At 47.6% G+C, this 23,691-nt stretch overlaps 3 protein-coding genes across 5 annotated transcripts in view; 1 reads left to right on the top strand and 2 right to left on the bottom strand.

Moving 5' to 3' along the window:
- The window catches only part of LOC105698806 (lachesin), a 44,304-nt gene extending 23,201 nt beyond the window's left edge, over positions 1 to 21,103 (top strand). Inside the window, exons 2-7 of the mRNA XM_012423377.1 lie at positions 17,570 to 17,718; positions 17,834 to 18,044; positions 18,441 to 18,497; positions 19,318 to 19,468; positions 19,796 to 19,956; positions 20,461 to 21,103. Coding sequence (XP_012278800.1) covers positions 17,570 to 17,718; positions 17,834 to 18,044; positions 18,441 to 18,497; positions 19,318 to 19,468; positions 19,796 to 19,956; positions 20,461 to 20,561 — 830 coding nt within the window. The 3' untranslated portion in view covers positions 20,562 to 21,103. The remainder of the gene's footprint in view (positions 1 to 17,569; positions 17,719 to 17,833; positions 18,045 to 18,440; positions 18,498 to 19,317; positions 19,469 to 19,795; positions 19,957 to 20,460) is intronic.
- Positions 1,520 to 10,548, bottom strand: LOC105698804. 2 transcript variants are annotated; one of them, XM_012423376.2, is made up of 6 exons: positions 10,531 to 10,548; positions 5,224 to 5,474; positions 4,170 to 4,439; positions 3,962 to 4,095; positions 3,701 to 3,866; positions 1,520 to 2,993 (listed from the first exon to the last, which is right to left on the bottom strand). In XM_012423376.2, exons 2-6 carry the CDS (start codon positions 5,470 to 5,472, stop codon positions 2,598 to 2,600), a joined length of 1,215 nt encoding a protein of 404 aa, XP_012278799.1. In that variant the 5' UTR covers positions 5,473 to 5,474; positions 10,531 to 10,548; the 3' UTR covers positions 1,520 to 2,597. The 2 variants fall into 2 exon arrangements, with proteins under 2 accessions (XP_012278799.1, XP_012278798.1); XM_012423375.2 differs by lacking the exon at positions 10,531 to 10,548 and adding an exon at positions 8,476 to 8,697.
- Positions 21,104 to 22,100: 997 nt separating the features above from the next.
- LOC105698807 (DNA replication complex GINS protein SLD5) lies at positions 22,101 to 23,644 on the bottom strand. 2 transcript variants are annotated; one of them, XM_012423380.2, is made up of 3 exons: positions 23,588 to 23,644; positions 23,201 to 23,359; positions 22,101 to 23,098 (listed from the first exon to the last, which is right to left on the bottom strand). In XM_012423380.2, exon 3 carries the CDS (start codon positions 22,899 to 22,901, stop codon positions 22,248 to 22,250), a length of 654 nt encoding a protein of 217 aa, XP_012278803.1. In that variant the 5' UTR covers positions 22,902 to 23,098; positions 23,201 to 23,359; positions 23,588 to 23,644; the 3' UTR covers positions 22,101 to 22,247. The 2 variants fall into 2 exon arrangements, with proteins under 2 accessions (XP_012278803.1, XP_012278801.1); XM_012423378.1 differs by having other exon boundaries at positions 23,470 to 23,600.
- Between the last annotated feature and the right edge of the window lie 47 nt (positions 23,645 to 23,691).

Below are 23,691 nucleotides of genomic sequence, written 5' to 3' on the forward strand. Positions count from 1 at the left end.
GGGTAAATTCGGTAGCTAACAGGCTCCCTAGGCGGGCAACCGAGGTTCCCTCCTAGGGGAAAAATAGTAACCCTTCCGCGAAGATGGGTGGCTCCATAATTCCGCGGTTTTGCATCCACCCAGGAAATCCCGAGATAGGAGCGGACCTACGTGCTCGCACCCTCTCGGTTTTGCCCGCACTTGTCAGTGGTCGACGGTAATTAGTACCCCATGAACCCGGTTACGTGATACCCGTGATAAGGTTGCCGGCACCCATCGCTCCCTGATAAACCACCACGCTAAACGGGAGGGACTTCTTCGACATTTAAATACTAAGAAAAAAAAACAATTGGTTAATTTAAAGAAATATGCGACAATAAAATTCTGCGATCATACGCGTCCAAAAAAAATGTCCGAGTGAAAAAGGATCGTTTAATCCAGCAACATCGATTTTTCACCTTGGCGAAATAATTGTTTCTTGGAGTCATATACGATTCAGGCCACGTTATGTATATTCGTTTCGGGTAATTAATTTTCTTCTCTCAGTGCGCTGATTTTGTTCGACGACCATAATTGTCCGAGGAGAGACTTTCGAGCGCTTGAGTGTAAGGAAATGTCGAGGGTGGAGGAATCCCCACCTATTGACCGAGCCTATTTGCAATCCCTGGCCCTCTAGTCGCCTCGACCCGACCTGACATAAGAGACAAATATTGATCAAAAGGACGGAGGTAATATTGGGCAAATATTCACAAAACACGGGCCGTGTGCAGGATTGCAACGAGATGTGCCAAGACTGGCCGCGATCGATGTGCCGCCACTGGTCCCTTCGGAAATTAACTCCATTCTGGAGGATCTCTAGAATCTGGAATGGCCGGCGAAACTATGCCGAACCCTTGGGGAATCGTAACTCGATGGATACCCATCGACTCGAAAAAAAAAAAGGAAAAGGGAAAAATGGAGCGCGATGGCAGCCAAAGTTGCTTCCCGCCGTCAGAGATCTCCTGGTGGGATCTTCGCCGGGAACACCTGTAAAGTAAGCCCCGTGCTATGCTAACGAGACTCTTATTCCTACTGACGTCTCGAAATTCGGGCGCCCCGGCTCCCTGCCAAATTCGGTTGCCGCTCGACTTGGTAAATCCCCTTATGAGGATTCCAAGCCAAGAGCTTCCACGCGCCCCCGCACGAGGAACAAAGTTTGTTGCAAGCATTTGAAGAACCATGCTCGGCAAACTTCTTGCCACCCCTAGTGCAAACAATCCCCACTCGTTGCGGAGGGTAATCGTCATTCCCAAAGTCGGCGCCCGGGAATGATAGAGCTTATCGTCGGCTTACGTGTCCGTTCCCGGGCGATATCACCCTCGGCACCCCCGTCACTTGGAAACGAATAATACCGGGGAAATTCTGGCAAATCGTCCGATAGGAGGGAGGATTCCTCCTGCGGGGCCGCGAGAGACATCTCGGGATCCCGTGCACCTTTTCCTCCCGAAGGACTCGAAACCTTCGAGTTCTTTTCGCGGAATTACGCATGCAAATGCTCTAATTCAATTTCGGGTAATTTAATCCGGCAACCCAGGGTTTTGCCGACGGGTTAGACAAACGAAACCCCTTAACCGGTGCGTGCGGTAAATCCACTTTCCGTAAAGCCCACATTCCCGGGGCGTCTCTTGGAGTATGAGCCTTAAGGGAGCCGGACCCCTCGCCGACCGGGTAAAGCTCCTTCTCGAAAATAATTACTCGTCGCGGAACGAGCTGGATTTATGACGCATTATTAACACGCCGGTGAAATTCATCCCGGTTAATCAGTCCGGCGGGTTTCGTCGAGGAAAAAATTATAATCGCCCCGGGCCGCCGCGATGCGGAATCCGCGGCTGGTGTTTTCCCCACCTTTCATGGCTTTCGCCCCTCTTTGGCGTTTCGATCGTTTCAATTGTTTCGATCGTTTCATGATACGGAAATAAAAAGGGGGACGAGCTCGGTTCCTGCTCTCGACGATATATCTCACCATACAACCATGACGTTTGAAGAACCGCCGAACCGCCCGGCTCGTTCCCTCCGGAAACGCAAACTCCAAATTGTTTTCCTAACATTGTCTATTTATCGCAAACATTTGATCATATATTACCGTCTCCCTAGTTTACTCTCGACGCGTGGAGACGTCAGTTCCTTCCGGCGATTTTATTAACCTGCCGTACCAGCGGCAGGACATTCGACTAGCGACTATCTCGGTCATTCTTGGCAGATAAAATTCATTAATACTCCGTCGATCCGACTAGATCGAACGTCTTCAACCAAACCTAACCTGACCTCGAGGTCTAAAACCTCGCCCCACCTTCCAGCCTTGTTCCTGGTCTTCCAAAACCACCCTGAGAAAGAAAGAACACACATCGAACCAAAGAAATCTCTCATTAATTCAATGACTTTTAAGCAAACTCAAATCCATTCTCACAATTCCGAAGACAAGTTGCATCCGATTAATTCCAATTTACTTCGGTCAGATAATTATTCTTTACGTTGAGGAAATATTTCTTCGGTTTAGTGACGTCTGTTTCTCAGGGCAGGACTGTAAAAACCGAGACCGGTCGTTTCCTAGATTCTCTAAACGGGAGAAATGACATTTATCAATCCAGCATCCCTTTCGCCTCGTAGTAGGGCAGCAGCTTCGTCATGACTTTTCGATAGATCGAGCACTTGTAGCCGGAATTGTTGTACTCCTCCTTGTTGTTCATCAGCTCGTCGAGGCTCTGGGCCTTGTCCTTGTCGACGAGGAGTATCGGAAGCACCGTGAAAACGGCGATCATCCCGTAATCCTCGCGGTCCTCCATCGTCTTCTTCAGGGTCTCGAAAGTAGGAGGTGCAGTTTTACAGCCCAGCCGCGCCATGGTCGAGCAAAGCATCTTGTGGTACTCTTCCAAAAGCTTCGCCTTCTCCTCAAACAGTTCCTGCGTGGGCCCCGTGTACAGGAAGTACTGAAGATCCACCACAGGAGTAGTGTAGGCGCACATTTGGAAGTCGACCTGGAAGATCGAGACCGTTTTTCGACACCGATGCAAACGTTTCGGTCGTCCGGCGAGAATGGATGGATTGCCGGCGCTTGGTGAGAAGAAGAAAAAAAAAAGACGGGGGGAGGAAAAAAACGGAAAAAGGAAATGGGAGGAGCAAAAAGGACGGCCGATAAATAACGCGTCTCACGGCAGTTTGCAGCCAAATGGGGCCGAAATTTTGTTCGCCGAAATTCACGGGTAATTTACGACTCGCCGGAAACTCTGGAACTCGGACGTCTTGAAACGCCCTCCCCTCCCTCCCCACGGCTGTACTTTAATTAATGAAATTAAGGGGGACCGTCGAATTTTCTTTCTCGCTTCGAAAGCGACGTGGGAGATGTTTCTTTCAACCTTCGGAGGCAGGGAAACAATTTTCGAAAACGCGTCTCGGGTTTTTGGGCCCGCTTCCTGAAAGCGGCCTGGCAAAAATACGCTCTGTCGAACAAGACTTTGTTAATAACCGGCCTCCGCCGGTGGTGGAGGTTTTTGCTTTGACTTTTAAATTAAATCCCCCGGGGAGAATTAATGCAGCGATGCTCCACCCGGGGAATGGAGCATGCACGAGAGGATGACGAGGAAACGAGTAGCCTAAAGAGAGGCACTCGAACTGGCGAAAGGATCGAGAGTGGTTACACGCCTCCCCCGTCGAGATATCCTTCAAATTAATGCCCATCACTTACGAAAATGTGGTCGATGGGCCGACCTTTGTCGTCGTGGCGGAAGAGCATGTTGTTAACCCAAAAGTCACCGTGAGTGATAACGTTGAACTCGCCCTCCCGACACTCCGCCGCCTTGACGCCTCTTTCATAAGCTACATCCGCTAGTTTCAGGATCTTCTCCGAGTACCTGGAGGAAGAAACGAAAATCCACAATCAATACCAGTCTTTGCCAAATCGAGGATCTCTCCGGGCTTTCCTTTTTTTTTTTCTTTTTGAACGTACCTTGGCCCCAATTCCGGCCAATTGGCGACCTCTTCGCCGAGGGCTTTCGTCCCCCTGGAGAAGAATGCCGCAAGCTGGGGGACCGCGTTCTTGCGAAATATACCATTGACGAATGTCGTCTTCCATTTCGGCTCCTGGGGGCAGAAGGGGCCAAGGGGGATTAATCGGAGCCCGTTTCTTGGGGAAGAGGGAAAGCGAGGAAACTCACCCTCTCGCAAAGGGCGACGGAGCTCGCGTGGAAGTTGGCCAGGTTCTTCAGGGCGAGCACGCAGTGATCCCAGTCGAGGCCGGCTTGTCGATCGACCATTCGGAATCCTAGAGGTGCGAGGTCCTCCAGGACCAGGAGGACTGGGTCCTGAAGTTGGTAATACAGACATCGGGCGCTCAACCGATGAGGAGGTCCCAGGAGCTCGTTCATCCTGGTCAGCGGTTCCAGCATCATCGTAATTTCCGTGTCGAAAATCTTTGAGTCCTTGACCTAAATGATTTGAGGGTTAAAACGCATATTGAAGGGCTAAGAAGAAACCGCAAAGCCACCTGTAGCCAGGAAATCCATAGGGGAATTTTATGGAAAATCATTCTCTCCCATAAATTCAGATAATTCCGCTTTTCCAGCAAATCCCCGTAAAGGCAACGACCTAAGAGCACTCGTAACCGCGACAATCGATATCGGTATGCAACCCCTGTTCCAATCAGTTGCTATACAGAGATGCACAATTCTATCCAAATAAGTACCCATCTGCGAAGTGCCGCTTGATTGTAAAGCTCGGAATAACTGCTCGTTTCTAATACGGATGCCGAGGGAAATAATGAGCCGATGACCGACGACGACGCTTTTAATTCCCCCCCGACAGCTATCCGCTCTTCTACGAGGCTCGGATTAAAATCCTGAGAAATAAAAAAAGAAATAAAAAAGAAAGACCACCGCGTGGGACGTCGATTGCTCGCCCGCCGAAAAAGAACGCGCAAATCCGACGCGATGTTAATATATTATTCCCGGCTTTATTTATCAGTAATGGCGGGGAACTTAATCCAGGAAGTTCCGACGTAAAGTCACGCGGAGGATTACGGAATAATCCCTCGTAGGTCCAAATGGAATCCGATAAATTGGGAAGCCATTCCCTTTGAATGTAATGACTTTCCTAATCTAAGTGCAGGCTCGGCTGCGTCGAGACGCGGATTGCGCGAATCTCGAGGACGAACTTTCCACGATTTTTCCCATTTTTTTTCTTCCCCAATTACGCGGAATATTGAAATATTACCAGAGATATGCGAACGCCGTCTTGCGGCGCTATCTTCACGATGACTGACTTCTCGTTGACTTTGCGGCCGTTCCGCACGTGCGAAAGCTCCGCCACCACGCGGTACATGTCGCTCGTGTAATTGTCGCCTTTGTTCGTGGCCGGCTTCGTCGAGATCTTCGACACCCGGATCGTGTCGTCCTTCTCGGACTTCCGCAGGATCTTCTCCAGGAAGTCCGCGGTTATGCAGTCCAAAGCTGGGTTTGCCATTTCTGCGGAAGCGGAAACGTTGATTAAATTCTGGATCCGAAAGCCGAGGTCGACGAGAGTTGTTAAAAAATTCACACATTTCAAGGAATTAAATTAAACAGGAGAGGGGAATAAAATCAAATAACCTTCCATTAAAATGCCGCGATTATTACGATTTTCGTGGAATTTTTCCTTTTTGAATTTTCCTTTTTGGCCAATTTTTGCGAAGCTTAGAGATCTTCGTCGAGACAGAGAAATCTGGGGTCGTTTTTAAGGGGGCTGTATTTCGGGGCGGGAATTTTCGAACAAAGTTCGGGACAGGAGTCTTCATTGTTTCGGGATTACTCGGGGTCCGAGATGAACCGAAGTGGATGATATCCCGCGATTCTCTTGGGACAAGCCGGGACTGCCTTCGAACGATCCGGGACTTCGGTTAAACGACCCGAAACTAACTTTGGATGTTCCCGAACCGAATCGGGACGTTCCGGAACTGTCTCGAACTGCCTTGGGACAGTTTCGGAACGACCTGGGACAAGCTAGTTACCGTTTCCGTGGCAATTGCGGTCCCGAGAAAATTCCCCCAGGATCACCCTGATATCAAGAAGAGGCAAAAACATCTCGGCGCTCGTGAGGAGTTCGGACCTCGGTGATAACACCTTGGGGCGTGATAAACGACCGAAATTTTGCCCACCATCGACCCCCCTTTCTCGTATCACCGTCCGCGGATGGTCCCGTATTAGGACGAAAAGAAGAGAAAGGGAAAAATCGGGAGGAAAGTTGGCGGGAGTTAAAATTGAATTTCGACAAAGGAAATTTAGCTCGCCGTACTCGGGGGGCCTCGTCTACGAAATAATTCATTTCCTTAGGTACACGCTCCGGATACGAGTCTCCGGGGTCGTATTAAATTGCAACGGTCTCAAACGTCTCGTGAATAATTTTTCACCATATTTTTATTATTAATGCACCCGGTTACCGGTCGCTTTTAATACTTACCCCCGCGCGTTTAGCAAAAATATGAATCCCCCCGGAGCATATTAAATGGGCAAAGTTTCGAGCCCCCCCACTCATGAATAATCTTTCAACGTTTTGTTTTCACCGCCACACCCGGCGCCGATTAATACTTAACATCCTCGTGGCTTTTAATGACATGCCGTAAAAATGGAAGCACGCTGCGATTCTTTCGGCAGGGCCGTCCTCCCTAATGAACGGATTGATCGCCCGTGATTATGCGTTCGTTTCGGAGATTGCGCGGCATTATTATTCATAACACCTGACACTGTCAGGCGGCCGACCACGCATGCTAAATCTCCGTTAACCGACAATTTGTGACAGGAATTCGCGTACCAATTCCGCAACATTAACGAGACCCCCCGTTGTCCAAATTTTTCCCACCGTCGACCAAGGGAAACCAGGGATGAGATTTCCGAAAAGGGAGCCTCGAAAATGAAAGTCGAATATGAATTATTCCAGGAGATATCCTTTTTTTCTCCTCCTCCGATAAGACTCCTCAAACGATCCGCTGCACTGAGAATAAAAAAATTTTTCGTCGAACCAAAGAAACAATTCTTCGAATCCACCTCGAATAAATTGTACGCAACGTTTCCCTGGAATCCTGACGATTTATTGTGAGCTCATTTAAATGAAATAACTATTCTTGGAATTAACGACATATTTCTTTATTCAAAGGAATAGTCTTTTGGTGCGATAAATTTTTTTTTTATCTCACGGGTTGGGAAATGCGAGGAAGCCGAGAAGCGGAGGGTCCTCGATGGTCCCTCCAGGGGATTCTTCCTTCCTCATCCTCGTCGCGATTCATCTCTGCGATTCCCTCTCGAGCGGAAACGTCATGCAGGAAACCATTGGGAAACCCATGGAAAACCCCGTGGAAAACGAGTCGAGCGATCTCTCGTCAATCGTATCGCCCTTCGCGGTGAATTAGTCGCGTCAAAGGCGACGTCGTCGTGGGGAAGGGACTCGTGTCCGCGAAATTAAAACGATTCCGCTTTTCCTTTGCGTCGGGGGCAAGCGGACCGGAAATGAAGAGGGCGTCGTATCGAGAGCGGCGCCGCGGCGCCGACAAGATGGCTCCCGCGAGGCCGCGTCGGCTCGTTCGATTCCGCGCGACAGAGGCCGCCTAGTTGCGTGCCGTCTGTGTAAACATTTTGTTATCGGCCCGCCATTAATCCCGGAGTAATGCGAAAGCGGTACACTCGGGCGGATCGCCCGGAGCAACCCCGGAAGTTGCATTCGACGTGCAACGCGAGTCGCGATACCGCCAAGAATTACGGCGACGCCGGAGCGCCGCGTCGCGTGCGTAGGTTTCCTCGAGTACAAGCTCGATGCCGATAACTTCCTATCTGCTGGAAGCAGAGAAACAACTTTTGATAATCCGAGGTCGAACGAGAATCATACACGGCCTATATCTCCTCTTCCTTTTCTTTCGACTCCTCTTTTCCGACGACGCTGCGAACGACGCGGCGACGCGTCCTGCTCGGTCCACCGAGAAAAAAAAAATCCAATGAACCAAAGAAATATTTCTTCGAACGGTACCAATGGAATATATTGTCAAATCAAGGAATAATTATTTGGCTGAAATCAATTCTCACAATTCTGAATTATTATTTGAATTAACATATTCTTAGGTACTATTAAAATAAATATTTCTTTGGTTAAATGAAATTTTCGTTCTCGGTGCACTCGGCTACCCCGTTATAAAAAGTACGCTCCAATTCTGATAACGATTAAAATGATATCAGGTACGGTATACTGATTGCATAAGTCGATCGGCCCAAAGAAATATGCATTGAACCAGTGAGATATTTCTTTGAATCATCCCGAAGGAATATTCGGTTAATTCGAGGAATATTCATCCGACTCGATGCAGTGAATGCGACGTGGTTTTCGGAATCACCAGAATTCAATTTATTTGATTTGAGTGAAATTCTTTGAATTCATTCTTCTTTGGTACCACTCAAGGTTTTTGATAAAGTATCGTAGATTCATTTTTTAGGAGTTCGAACTCACTCGGATGACGTTTCTAGCGCGAGTCACTGCAGTCGGTTGTCTGCCGTCCCGGTGTACCGACGCTCTATCGGGGCGCTCGCGATAAGAAGACGCGCCTCCCCGAAAATGTCTCGCGGTCTTCTTTCACAGACTGGATGAGGCGAAGTGCGCGCGAACACCGGCGAATCTCCCGCGCGTTCGTCTCCTCGCGTGCTTTATACTCGTCCGGGAGAATTGCGACTGCCTTTGTTGGCTCGTCGCTGATAAATAAGCGGCATTTGTGCCGGGTCATTTAATGATATACTAGCGCGGCGCATTCGCGGCTGCACCGTCATTCGCGTCTCCGCACGAGGAGCTTCCATGCGAGCGGCTTCGAGGACGATTTGCCATATTAATTGCACATAATTAAGGGGGCACCAGGGTCCCCAGTATTACGGTTCCTTAAGGTGAAGTCAAACTCCCCTCAAACCAGTCGATTCGAATAAAACACTTTTTCTTAAGGGTATTGGATCGAAATGACTGAAATTTTGACACATGACTTACAAGCATCTAGGAATTGTCCTGACGGTTTGAAAATTTGGATTTTCGGAAAAAACAAAGATTTCTTAACTTAGCTCTGACCAGATCCAAAATGGCGTCGACCTCTCATATTTCGATCGATGTCCAATTTTTGAAGACTATGAGAAACGAAAGGGTCAGAACAATTGTACGACTTTCGTGCGAAATTCGCATTTAAACGATTTCTTTATAATTATTGTACGATGGACTATGCCATTTAGTACAAACCCCAATATAATTCGAAACAGCTGTCAATATAAAAACGAACATCGACAACGTAGGTATTTAGGAAAATCCTCTTTACCAACGTTGATCAAGTTCCTCGACGTCTTTCCCCTTCACCTTAAACGCAACGCAAGGGACCCGATAACGTCTTGATAACCTCCACCACCGGTAAACGAACGCGGAACCTTCGCAAAATACCGACTTTCTTAATTATTCCACAGCTGTACGCCATAGTGTTTGCTCCACGCGCCGAAATCCCCGGAAAAAAAAAACAGATGGAAAATGAGGCCCAATTCTAATTCCGAATTCGCCTATATTCAAATCGAATCGCGTAATCGCTCCGTGCGTAGATGACACAACTAAGTGTACCTCTTTACGCAATATCAAGAGTTGCATGACTGTCATGTACAATCGTGTATTTACCAACCCACGTTATGATTATCTTGTCAGATCGAGTTTATCAGGTGATATGGCGGTATCGACGCAAAAAAGCGACAATCTTACGTGTCGAGAATTGGGGGAAAACAAAATAGTCGATTTGTTTCGTCAGGCAAAATCTAACGAAACTTGATTATAAATTTCTGTCATCCCCAAGTACTCATCATCAAGGAATGCCGTCCGTATTGTCGTATCTTGACGGCAACAATTACGGCATATATTGATAAATGCCGTATCTTGACAGCATTGCAAATATCTGCCCCCAATAATCTGAAATGATTTTAAAATTAAAAACGAGTCGTTCAATCGATATCTTATCTCGCCGTGATTTACGTATTTTCTAGCAGCGAACCGATGAGCGATCGATGATTACAGGGATACTCTGTTAGCAGATCCGTCAAATCGGGCCCCAAGGGCTGATAAGTCAGGGAAATATCTTTCCTGACTTTGTTCATAGAGCCGCGTTGTTCCATAATCGACTTTCCTTGAAAAGGAAAATTCAATTTAGGAGACAATAACCGCGAGTCATTCCGTGCGCGAAAGGGACTCGCCTCTAGCCAGAGGTTTCCTTATCACGCTATCGGTTACTCCAATCTTCTCGTTACTTGCGCTTCAATTGGTCCAATTACGTAAGAGTGAACGAATCCATGCCCGGAGTACAGCGGTCCGCAATAAGAGCTTCCGTTCATTGAAGTTTACGAAATCGTTGCGATCTAACAGTGGAGTCAAGTCGGTTTCACTTGAACCTCCATCGGCAAGATGACATTGAATCGTTCCCACCGAGGTTTAACGAGAGGAGGGAAAAGGAAACTCATTTTAAGACGAAGGAGTCGTAAAAACATCGGTTTCAATTACTCTTGGTAATAATCGTGAAATGTCGGAAACGGGGGAAGAATTGATGCCCGACTCGCACGCGAGGCTCTCTTATCGGTGCGGTAATTCCACACGCCAAGTACTGCACGCGTCTTGATGCAGGATTTATCCCTCGAGGTGCGTTATCACCGGCCTTGAACTTGAGTTCCACAATCAGTAAGAAACACCAACGGCTGATTTTTCCAAAACGTTACACGCCAAGTACCGCACCTGCCCCGACGCAGGATTTATCTCTCGGGGTGCGTTATCACCGATCTTGAACTTGGATTCTGCAATCACTAAGAACCACCAACGGCTAACTTTGACAAGACATTTTTGTTCGACGTCTCTACTCGTTTAGAGCGGCAGTCCGAGACTAATTCGCAGGCTAGAAAAAGCTACATAAGAAAGAGACGGATTTTTGCAAAGACGTCATCTTCGAGGCGTGCAGCTCTTGCGCAATTCGAGTTTACTTGCAAATCCTTGTATCAACACGTCTCTCAACGAGACGGCTCATCGTTAGCTCATTATTCGTCATTAAACAACTTTTGCGATTGTAGGACGAGGGACGCCTTCCTTCCTGATCCTCGTTATTTTTTTCGCGGGTCCGACACGTCGCAGTGTCGTTTATCTTTTCGTTGACTGTCAAGGCCTCCTTGATACCACCGGGGAAATGTGCTCCATGAGGTCTCATTGCTCCTGATAGCACCGAAGAATGTTTATCTTGCACCTGCGATAAATGCAGGGCATCAATGAATTTCATTTAAGTTCTATGTATAATGTCGAGCGTCGTTGCAGGATTAACGTGGATCAGTTTCCACCGAGGGTGGAAAATCCGAGCCGATTGAAACGGCGATTTTCTATGGGGTGACGATACGGCGTTTCATCCCCGGGATCGATCAGGGGGGTGGTAATATTACCCCCTGAATGAGAGTGCATGAAATAATATTCTTATCGGCGTTTCCGAAGATACTTTCCCCTCGGTCCGGGGATGCTGCGGAATATTTTCCGCCAACCCGAGGCTAACGGCTGATTGTTTTTTCAATGGTTTTCCGAAATCCCGCGCAGCCCCTGTAAGCCTGGAAATCATCCCGGCGGATCCTCCGAGGATCCATCGAAAATCCTCGGCCATGGGGAATCCTCGAAAGTCCGTGGAAACCCTCAAAAGTCTCGCAGGATGTCAAGGATCCTCGAAATCTCCGCGGTATCGCGAAATCCCGCAGGTTCTGATTGAAATTGGATGAAGGTCCCGGGTTCTGCGGAATCGTCGCATCTCTAAAGAGCGCCCTAATTGCGGCGACTCCACCCCTGAAATCCCGCGAAACGGGCGAAATTTCTTCTCGATTGTTACCTCTGGTACCAAGCCATTGTCCGAGGCAAGCGGAGACTTCCGGGAAATTTGACAGGCTTCTGGGGAAAAAAAAAAAAGGAAAAACAATGGCAGTCAATTTTCGCCACTCTAACGACCTTAAGCGGCGCCTCGAAGACGCTTTCCTTGGTCGAATGCGACGCGGTGCAGCCGGCCTCTGAGGGACGAGGACTCTTTTCGAGGAAAGGAAACGTTGAAAGGAGGAAAAGGGCGAATATATCTATATAAACGGGAAAGGAAAACGGAGATAAAAAAAATCCCAGGAGTTCTCGCCGCTCTAAGGGCGCCCTCCGCTTCCGCGACTTCCGCGAGTATCCACTTCTCTCTTCCTCCCCGAGGTTTTTTCCCTTTTAACTGACCCTCCCCTTTGCCCCGTGCTCCATATTTCTCCCGGCAGGAATTCTGGACATCCATAAAGAGAGCGACCGGCTTTCCTTTGAAGAATCGTCCTCGGGAAAAGGGAGAAGTCTCGCGTCGCGAAATCACGTTCCTGGGAAATTTCAACCTGTCTTCGGTCGGCATCCCTTATCGATTTATCGATTCGGCGACAAGGAAAGGCTTCGTTTAATAAGGCCCATTTATTATATTTACGTATTATATTTTATCTTACTCGAAGTGGATTCCTTGACTAATAAATTTCGAAGTCTCGTTAATAAAATGCGTTAGATACGCTGACGGTTGATTAAAGTTAATATCTATACGTTGTAAAACTGGCTTGAAGGGAACGACACCCTAGGCCAATTGAAGAAATAACATTAATTCCTAGATTGAAAATAGAAGGGATAACATAAATTCCTAGGAAAGGGCCAGGAACCTCCTTGACGTCCCAAGTTGTCGGCTGCACCTTTTGACGAAGAGCTCGGCGGAAGTCTCCTATCCGTAACGTTAATTCGCCTCGTGCTTTGCAATTCAATTAGAAAGCGAATCTCTTCTGCCGGGACTAATTCGCTCTTGGATCTCCCGATACCTCGTTACGGCGAATTGCATCAAGCCCTCGTCGCCGTTTACTCGCGTTCCCTCGAGAAAGCTCCATCCTCGACCTCCTCCAAGGCGGAAAATCCCCGCCGAATTTCAACTCGACTTTCCTCTCTCTTCTCGCAAACAAGGAGCGACAGGGGAGACTTCCACAAACAAACCAGAAAAATCCGAAAGGCCATTATCGTCAACGCGATAACGCAATTCGGGGGAGAAAACGTGTCCTCCTGGTGGACCTAAAGCAAATTCCCGAAATCGCCAGGAGGACGTAATGGGAGGTCGCATAATTCGAAGCTTGCGGGCAATTTTCGCAAAGTCTGCGGGAACCTCTTCGGCAGGTTTGGACGGTTGCCCGAATCGCGGTCGATTATCCATGCTATCATGAATAAGGATTTCATGGCCGGCCATTGGGATGCATTGCCGCGGCTAATTATTCGCCCGATCGGGAAACGTCGAGTCTTTTTCCCACCCAGACCGCAGAGGACCGAGTCGAGTTTATTCGAGATATTCGCATCCTAGGGGAAAAAAATTAAAAAAAAAAAATAAAAAAATTCATTGACCCAAAGAAATCTTTTGCGAATTCAAGGAATAATTATTTTACTGGAATAACCTCTCGGATATATTGCAATCATTACGAAGAAACTTTGCATCCTATTTATTCGAGTGCATTTCGGTCAGAATAATTGTTCCTCGGATTAAAGAAATAATTCTTTGCCATCGTCCAAAGAAATGTTTCTTTCGGGGTGGAGGTATTTCAAAGGTGGCGACATTTCCTAGGGGAAAAAGAAAAGAAAAGAAGAATAAGTCGGGGCCGATTTTATAAGAGGGGTTGGCGCTGCATCGCGTCCGAAAAACGGAGGAATTATTTAAGCTGCTGGCCGGATCCGTTCGATCGTAAATAAGAGCAGCCTCGTCCCTCTTTCCGGCGTTGCGGGAGAATTAGACGGCGGTAAATCATTGTTTTTGTTTGGTCCTTACCCGGCGAACGACGGGCAGAGGGAGGGCGGTAAAGCGAGGTCCTTTCCCGAAGGGAAGGTCCTGGAAGCTCCTGAAAGGAAGTGGCGAACGGGAGGGTACGACACGCGCTTTACACGGTGCTCGATACGCTCGGCTCGGAGCAATGCTTCACTCGGCCAAAGAGAAACGAGCTATTCGAAGATCTCCCGTTCGCCATCTTCGAGGTAACCTCCTCTCTTCTCTCTCCTCCACCGAAAAACCGCGGCCGGATTTCGCGCCAGCTCCAAATTTCGGACAGCGTGCCTTAACTAATAATGAAGGTATCCCAGTTCGATCTCTCCGATTTGATTTCTTTTATAATATGTTACAGTAGACTAAAAACTAAGCGACACGTATTTTTTTTATCTGCCATTAAACACTTTAAGGGGGTGAAACCACTATCCAAAGTAAGGCCTGTGAGGGGTGGCTCACCCCTTAATTTTATTTTTTCATAGAAAATTATATTTTTCATCTCTCGTTATGAGAAAGCTTTTCCAGGTGGATTGGATAAAAAATGTTCTTGTGGGTGAAACTGCCAAATCGCCCCTTGACCGAAACCAATATATATATCGTTACCTGTATCGTGTATAATTGCAAGGGAGAATTATTCCGTCGGGAAGAAAAATGATATCGTTGATTTAAACGAATTCCCTGTATTCTTCCCGACAGGATCGCAGGAGTTTCTTTTGTTAATGCATATTTCTGAGTCGGGGAATTTTTTTTTTCGATACAAAGCATCTTTTACGATTCCGGAAGCTGGCCAGTCTTTATTCCTCGAAACGGGACGTGCATCCGGAGAATGGGGATAAATCAAGGGATGCGCCCGGGACGAGACAGTAAATCCGAACTTGTTAGCCGTTTTCGGACGTCTTAGCGCGATTTCCGAGACGTATCGGCTGACATATCGCCGGGACCGAGTCAGGAGTCGTAAAGTCCTCCCCGTCGATGGATTTACGATGACGAATCCCCCTCGGAGGGGACCGGGCCCCTTTCGGCTCGCGACTTCCCCGGGGAAGGGGATCTCCCGTCAGCCGGAAGTTAATGCCTCTTCGGAAGAAAGTTCCCCCGAATAACGAGACGTCGACCGGAAGTGCGCCCAGAGGAGGCACGGGCCGCGGTTAACTTCTTCGCCTAACGAGGTCCCGGGTTGTCCGAAAATTCCGCCCATAGATAGGGCGAAAGAAACGCCGCGCGTTTCGGGGAACTCCCTCTTTATTCCCGATAGAAGAGGAACAAGGGACTCTCGGGCGCGATGAACTTCCTTTATGAAAATTCCGGACCAGCCGTAAATTAGCGTGGCCAATGAGGCCGCGGTTTTAGTGAATTTCAGTACATTACTTCCGTTGGAGCACACTCGGCGAGAGTCTGACGGGAAGCGCCCAGATTTCATGGCGGAAAGCGCCCTCTAGCCGGAGCATCGCATTCCTTCCGCGGCGCGTTGAAACGGGGCTTTTAACTGCCCCACTAATCCGCGAATACCTCCGGTCCGTCCCGCGGAAATTTCATTATGTATCTTGTTTAAATTTATATGAAGATCCTAGGCTCTGCCGGTTTTTACGAGGCCGAGTGCCGATTCTCGCGGAGGGCCGCTCTCTCTCTCCCCCGAGGTGGCGCGTCCGCCATATTGGTCCGCCATTTTGTTTCCCGAGTCGCCGCGCCGCGAGGCGTCGATTAAATCAGCCGAATCGGACGTTTTTTGGCGAATCGCCAGATACGAGCGAACCCATTTGGGTAATCAAACTCCGGCACGGCGGAAAATCGACGTTTTACACGGCTCGCGTTGTTTCGCGCGGCAACTTTTATCGTCGCTGGGGAAGATAGCACCGCTCGAAATACCCCGGCCGAATTAGGGCCGATCGGGTCATCCTCCGGCTTCGATGTTTAAAATCCGATCGAACGCCCTTCATCCGGTCGGATTGTCAGGGGAGAGCAAAAGTGGCGACTCGCCGTTGTAATGGCGCTTAATTTCGGGGTCGTTGCGATTTTTGGGGCGAGGGGAAAAAGCGGCCTAATGCGAGCCTGATAGGGTGGGCGGAGGGCCATTACGCCCGGGCGGAATGATAACGGTACGCACGCGGGTCGGGTGCGTTTTCCGGACACAGGGTGCTCGCTTTCGCGGATATTGGCCGGGATTTCTTCTTTCTTCTTCCTGCTTTTCCTCCCCAGTGGACCTTAAATACTCTCGTGAACGAAGGTCCCCATTGTTTAGAAGAGCTCTCCGCCGGTGGAATCCGGAAGCGGAGACACGGGGTGGCAATGTTGATACACTGCGCGCCCTAATGGCGTACAACTGCGGAATGGTTAAATCTTTGCGAAATCCCCCGTAAACGTTGACGGATTAAAAGGTGTCCTTAAGGGGGTGCGAGAGTGGCATGCGGAAGATCAATCGTTCATGAGACTTTCCTACGAACTGGGTGTACCGAATCGTTTCAAACTTTACAATGTGAATATAGAATCTATAAGGAAAGTCCTAGCACTAATAAAATATCACATTTTATACAACATTTTTGAAAATGTCTATAAACAATTGTTAAAAAAAAAAATAGGGATTTTCCTTATAGCCTTCATATTCCCATCGTCAAGTCCGAAAGGACTCGGTACACCCACTCCGGAGAAAAGTTTCATAAACGAGGCCTCTTTGACGCCAGTTTTACATCCCCTTAATTCCTTATCTCGGAGGTCGCTAATTTCGGACCGTTTGAGAAGGGCGAGACGTCGCCGTTGAGCCTCTTGATCCTCTTTTCAAGTAGCCTGCCCGGTCCCCTTTTTTTATTGAAATCCTTTATCCCGGACGCGTAATGTATAACGCCGACCGGGGAAAAAGGTTCCGATCTCGGGGCGAGATAGAGGTGCTCAGGAGGTCGGTAAAGTAGGACGTGATTCGAGCTGGCCAAGGCGATAACGATCCGGAGCCGAGTCGCACCTCCACGTCCTAATAAGGGTGCTCCGTGGAATCCTGGCGACGTTCATCTTCTCATTATCTTGGGGGGTCTCTCGCTTGCATATGGATGACGGTCAGGATGATCAAAGTCCGCCGGGTTATAATCCTGGCGTAAATCTGTCCCAGATTATCTCGATGAATTTGATACTTGGGACGCGTTAACGCGACGATATTACTCCACCCCGGGGACGAAAGACCGGGCTTAAGACTGATTTTAAGACCGCGTCTTAACTCAACGACGTACCTTCCATCTTCGCCGGTCCCCTCCGAGTGTCTTCAGGATCTAATCGAGGCGTTCCCAAAAAATTCACTTTAGGGGTCGGCGATATTCCCGGCGAAGAAGGCTCCCTCGTCGGGTTATAAAAACAGGGGCCGCGAACCTCTCGTCGATTGCGGGAACGTTTCCTCCCGTTTCCTCCCTTTCTTCTCCCAAGTGTTCGCAGGTGCGTCGAGACGCGTTTATTACGGGATTCCGTCCTGCGAAATTCCCTGCGGAATATCATGTCGCGCGACGCGTTGGAGAGGCATAAAACGGGTTCAGGACCTAAAACGTACAGTAACTTTCCTGGCTCGAAACGGTGTAACGAAGTTACGTTTAAGCCTGCGACGTAGCGTCTGGCTTAACTTCATTCCCCATCTTTTCTCGTCTCTCCGGTGGGAAAGAAACCCAGAGAAATAGACTCCCCTAGGTGCGCCCTGCGTTTGAGATTAAACTGAGAAATTAGAGGTATTTATCCGTTGCCTTTGCTCCTTCCTGGCAGGCGGTTCCAGCGTGGTGGCAGGGAACCACAGACCGGGGAATACCGGGGAGAGGCCTTATTTCGATGACATCTCGCCCAGGAACTTGACAGCCATCGTGGGCCAATCGGCGGAGCTGAGCTGTCACGTCAAACATCTCGGCGACCGGACGGTGAGTTATCCCGTGGTCCCAAATCCCTCCTAAAAAATCAGGATCCCGATAGATCCATCTCCATAACGCGGGACATACTTCCACCTAGAATCTCACCCGTGATCCTCTTCGACAGATATCCTGGATGAGGAAGAGAGACCTGCACATCCTGACCTCGTCGGTCTACACTTACACTGGAGATGACAGATTCTCCGTCAAGCATCCGGAGGCCTCGGACGAGTGGAGGCTCAGGATCGACTACGTCCAGCCTAGGGATGAAGGGATCTACGAGTGCCAAGTCAACACCGAGCCCAAGATGAATATGGCCTTCCTCTTGAGCATCGCAGGTGAGGACCCACCAGGGCAGGTGTATCTACAAAAAGTCCCAAATTAATCCCTCCGGGTAAAGGATTATCACTTAATGAATTAGATCATTATCAGTTACCCAAGATGAATCCTTCGTTCCTCCCGAGTATAGCAGGCCAGGTGTATCTACGAAAACGTCCGAAATTAATCCCTCTGGATAAAAGTAAATTTTCAAAAGTACTCCTTTTTTTTATTCAGACCGTTTGCGACGAGACAGCTTATGAGTTAATTATCCTTGCCTTCTCCACGGGAATTCACGAAAGCTCCTTCCGAATCGCGTATCCACCAGGTTCTTCCTCATGGGTAGACACTACTAGTACGTCGACTAGACTCCTCGAATTTGGTGACTTACCGACTATTTTGTCCTCCCTTTCCAGAAAGTGCCCATGTCCCTGCCACTGCATCGAACACCATTCATCGGACGCTCCACTCAGGTTAGATTAGAACTTTACTAAACGAAAGTACTCTCCGGCTTTCGCGATGCTTAGCCGAAAAGGCCGCTTTTGATGCACCGTCCTAAAAGAAAGGTCTCCGCGTTTTTCCGGATTTCCATCGATATGGAACACGTGCGAAAGTGCGCGGGTAATGTCCCTCCTCGCGGTGAGCATTTTCCCTGCACTTGCACATTCGTCCCCTTGGAGTTGCCCTCGACACTTGGCCAAGTACTCGGACAAATCGAGTAGCAACGATAATTCCCGAAGAGCAGCTCGGCGAAGCACCAAAAACTCGGGCCCCGCGGGAATAGTTTGTTGTTACTGTATGCGCAACGAATCTAGTGCTCTCAGCTTAATTAAATCGGGAAAATAAACGTCGAGGGGGCGCGCCTGTAATACACGTACATTTTTCCCCGCGGCCGTCACCGCTCCCTATTTTTTCACGTCACTTTATCCTGAAAAATAACCTGCCGTGTTTGCTCTATTATTTCCCGAGCTAAACGTTGCGCCGATATTTTCATATTTCCCGTTGCCTGGCAAAGGATGTCATTCGCGTCCAGAAGCCAAAGCACAGCTGCAATTAAAGCGCTAAGTGCGCGCGAGGAAGGCATTATCGCGACATTAATTGGCAAGGAAATACTTAGCGCTACTTTGAAAGAAATCCTCTTCCCAGTTATCTGCACGAGGCGTCGAAAGTTCCATGCAGTGGCAAAGCACGATTATTACTTTTATTCGTTAAATAATCGGTTTATACCTTCACCCCGCAAAATAGGTAGACCCGAGATAATAAAATATTTTCGACGTTCCGATTTTGTTGCAGCCGCGCAGGCGAAGATTCTGGGCCCGCAGGAGATCTTCGTGAAAAGAGGCAGCACGATAAGTCTGACTTGCACGGTTAACGTGCAAAGTACACCTCCTAGCAGTGTTTCGTGGCATCACGGAGGTGCCGTGGTGGATTTTGATAGTCCTAGGTACGTAATCCACCCAGACGACCCGAGACACGCCTACATGACACTATAAAACACGAAATTCTCTCCCCCGACCCTTCAGGGGAATCCCTCTCAGCGGCCATTATCGCCGGAATTGCAGACACTTTTAAGACGCAGTCTAGTAACCGCGGGAAGGAAATTATTTAACTTAACAAGGAGAAACCCCACGGGCGAATTAACTAGTTTTCCCCAGGAACCGCACCGAGATGCGCTCCACCTGTTCCCAACATTTTGTAGTTTACAGTTCCACCCTGATAGACTAAGGGTGTGTGAGCCAGAAACAGGTGCAAAGTATCTTTGATAATTCAGCGTTCACCACAGGGGCGGAGTTTCGTTGGAGACCGAGAAAACGGAGAGTGGGACGACCAGCAAGCTTCTGGTCACCCAGGCCAAGCTGAGTGACAGCGGAAATTACACCTGTATACCCAGCAACGCCAACCCAGCAAGTGTCATGGTCCACGTGCTGAATGGTAATTAGTTTATTTCGGTCTTCCTCCCCCTGTACAACTTGCCGCTATACAGGGTGTACCCGAAAATGGTAGCCACGGTTTAAACAGTGCTATCCTTGTTGAAAAAGGGGTCGAAAAGTCCTGTACCATTTTTTCTTACAGTGCATAATTACCCTGTAATAATTAATTGAAGCACAGCCAATTAATCGCATCCAGTTCCATTGCGTAATTTCCCTGTTTAATTGTTATTACAGGAAAATTGTGCACTGTAGGAAAAAATTAGTACAGAGCTTTTCGACTCCTTTTTCAACAAGGATAGTGCTGTCTAAACCGTGACCACCATTTTTGTTACGCCCTGTATATTGGATGCGTACGTTCTCCACCACCAACGCGTTCAAGGGAGTCGTACAAATAACTGATACGAAACTTTCGTTAGGTATCATACATTGTGCCTTTTGCCCGAGCTATAGAGAAGCGTCCTTCTCGCGTGGCTTTCTAAGAAAATCTTTCTTTATCAACTTTCAGGAGAACATCCAGCGGCCATGCAACACGGCGGGAGCTGCGAGGTGACCCCGACTCTTTTGCTGGGGACCCTGGCTCTTCTGGGGGCGAATCTGCTGAGGTGAGCGACTCCCAGGGGTCACGTTCCGTGACTGACGAGAAGATGGTGCGACCAATTCGCCCAAGGACGGCCCCGGTGTCTCGGGCTGAAGAATAAATGTCGACAATTAGACGTGTGGAAATCTGCCGTGCACCGCAAGCGAGCTGCGAATCGACATCCTGGTGAAATCGCGCGAGTGAGATAGGACCGACAGACCCTAAGAAGTACGACCAATGGACTTCTTCCGAAGCGCAGTGTCATATGAAGATTATAGTGATCGCGATAGTGCACTCCGACTTTTGTGCAACGAGGAAATCCGGGAACGCGAGAGCTCCCCGGAGTTATTATAGAGACCGTCTAGTCTAGAGTAACGTGGACATTCCGGCAGATCTGTACAGTTCGATGCAAGGAGATCAAAATAGAATCTAAAACGCCTGCGAGGCGGATTTACTGAAAAAAAAGGAAAAGCCAAAAAAAAATCAAAACGTATACATGATTACATTCTAGCGGAATAAAGCCAAGTCCTAATTAGAAGACTCCATTGCCGGTTAGACCGTCGTTTACGGATCATCGAAATATAAATATATATATATATACATACATATATTCTGTTTTTCAAAATCGAGCCTCGACTTTGTTACTTGGGTAATTTTTTTTTAGAAATCCTCGGGAAATTTCGCCTCGGTCTACCGGTTCTTGGTTTCCTTTTTATCCCTAGAAGGCGAATTCTTAAGTGCACCTCACCGTGTCGGATTTTGCAGCTCGGTAAGTTGTCGACACTTGGTTGAGTCTCGGCTTCGAGTACGCCTTGCAGGGCACGTGCTCCTGAGACGTCGCTCAAAAATGAAACGATCGTTCCAGCAGGGTATCGGAGCTGTTTTTAGAGTTATTTAGAAAGCGGTGGTAAAAGAACCTTGGCGGGCCATTTAGCAAGCGGCAGGTTAGACAACGATTCGCTTGAAAATGCATACAGTTTGTGCCGATGTCTGATTCTACCTTATTGGTAGAATTTTCCGACGATTGTGAGAAACTCCAAAAAAACATCGGTCTCATAAGATATTGTGTGCTTGCACATATTCTGCCGACCTGTTAAAAAATTAAAGGTATCAACAGCCAAGTTGGATGAAAAGTTTATCCTATTGGTAACAGTGGAATCCGACTATCAGAGTTTTGGAAAAATATGAAAAGATTTTCATAAATGTTAGTGATTACTTTTTAATAATTAGGCATTGTCTTCCTTTCGAATTGCCGTCATTTTGTATGGAAGATCCATGCGTTTAGCACTTGTATTATTTTCTTTTTGTATAAAGTATATAGGAGAATGGACAATATTTAATACATCACCTAGGAACTCGCTCATCTTTCTATGGACTGATTGTTGTTTATAACCCACTGTAAATCGTTTGAATATAATTAATATTGATAAAATTATGAAGATGATCCTGACAATCCTGAGCCTCATTTCAGTATTTCTTAGAATGCTGTTACACCGAGAGGTAAGATGCAATTTAATTGTTCATAGTTAAATGTATTGGATAAAAAATTATTATTCGCTGAGATCTGATATAGTAGAAAAAACCTTGTGCTTAAATTTATTTGGATCTACTTATAAGTAGTAGATGCAATATAACAATTTTCCAAAAATATACAAGAGATCGGTATACACGAATAGAGATTGCCATAGAAAAGCCATCCATATAAGTTATGTTAACTAAATTAACTGCACATCCCTGTTTTTCACCAAATCAGCCACTGCCCCATATCGAATAATGTGCTGCGAGCCTTCCTCAAAATTAATTTCTTCATCCATGGCCTCTGTCAAAATAATTCCAGAGATGTTCTTAGCTGCTCTGAGGAACACGTGACTATGCATATTCGGCATAACCGTTAAGTCTTTGACAGTGAATTCTTGAAAATTAGCTGGCATGTGCTGCAGTGCCACTCCCCTGAAGAGCGTTTCCAAGTGGGACAAATACTCTTTGGCCATTCTTAGCTCTCGGGAATTCAGGTAACCGTCCTCCGAGCTTCTTCGAGCCTCTTGAGAAAGAATATGTATCACGTACCGCTCAATCTTCTCCAACCGTATCCTCAAATAATTACAGACGAGATATCGGATCCTATCGAGCTCCATCCGGTGGATAATTACTCTTAGATCGCTTTTGTCTAATTTCTTTATATTTTCCTCCATGTGACTTATCTGCTGCAACATGCAGTCAACGAGGTCAGACTGGTGAGGCAAGATTTCCGGAGCAAACTTTTCATTCAACCAAGCTGCTTCCATCTCTCGGAGCGCCTCTTGAGAGGTTAAGGTTTCATCGCCGCTATCGTCAAAACGGAGCATCGATGCTTCCGAATTTTCCTCCATCTCGGTTCAAGTAAAAATTCTTTCTCAAATGCTTTCAAAAGTGAGCATTTGCGGTAAATGCTATGTGTCAGCCAAAGATTGAATGCAAATCGCTTACATGCCAAGAATATTGGACAAGATCCAAAACGGTCGACTGGTGTTTAGTTCAAGGAGCTTGAGCCGAGCACAAAATGACATAGGTAGATTCCACTCAAATTCTATATAAACACAGATAAATATCAAAGATGAGATTGAAGATTATTCCACAGTTGCCTCAACTTTAAAAGGACTGCCAAGGAAGTGATAACGCCAATACGTACATCTTATACCATGCCATCTTAGAACTCATCCATATCTAGTATCCACGTGTTTACCACGCAGCTACACAAGTATCCACTCCTCCATACCTATCGACGTTTTTTATTTCACTCAAATATAAGACTCCTTAGATGACATTCGACGCCTTCTCCTAACCTAACCTAGAAACATATTTAAAAGTTAAGAAATATTGAACTAGAACTATCACCATAAAAGACCTCGATCGAGCTATCGGAGCTGCTGCTTTAATTAACCACTGTTACCATCCTACCTCTGTACTGTAAACATCGAGATAATTTTTGAAAAACCATTCGTTAGACCGTAAAAAATTCTTCAGGAAATAAATTCCCCTTAAACGTGCCAATAAACCGAAATTCATTCTTTCTCACCTAATTTCGGAACGACAAAGGCGCGCAGAAACTTCGAGTCGTGCTGCCGCCAGTGGCGCCGCCATGCGGCCGCCGCCGTTGGCAAGCCTGAAATTTATAGCGAG

Source organism: Orussus abietinus, unplaced genomic scaffold (genome assembly GCF_000612105.2).
Source record: "Orussus abietinus isolate OABI.00-Male unplaced genomic scaffold, Oabi_2.0 scaffold12, whole genome shotgun sequence".
Lineage (NCBI taxonomy): Eukaryota > Metazoa > Arthropoda > Insecta > Hymenoptera > Orussidae > Orussus > Orussus abietinus.

Coding starts and splice junctions, on each gene's coding strand:
- LOC105698804 (XM_012423376.2), bottom strand. CDS start 5,472: ATGGCAAACCCAGCTTTGGACTGCATAACCGCGGACTTCCTGGAGAAG. Junction 4,096..4,169: donor CCGTCGCCCTTTGCGAGAGG/GTGAGTTTCCTC, acceptor TTCTGCCCCCAG/GAGCCGAAATGGAAGACGAC. Junction 2,994..3,700: donor GGCCCATCGACCACATTTTC/GTAAGTGATGGG, acceptor TCGATCTTCCAG/GTCGACTTCCAAATGTGCGC.
- LOC105698807 (XM_012423380.2), bottom strand. CDS start 22,901: ATGGAGGAAAATTCGGAAGCATCGATGCTCCGTTTTGACGATAGCGGC.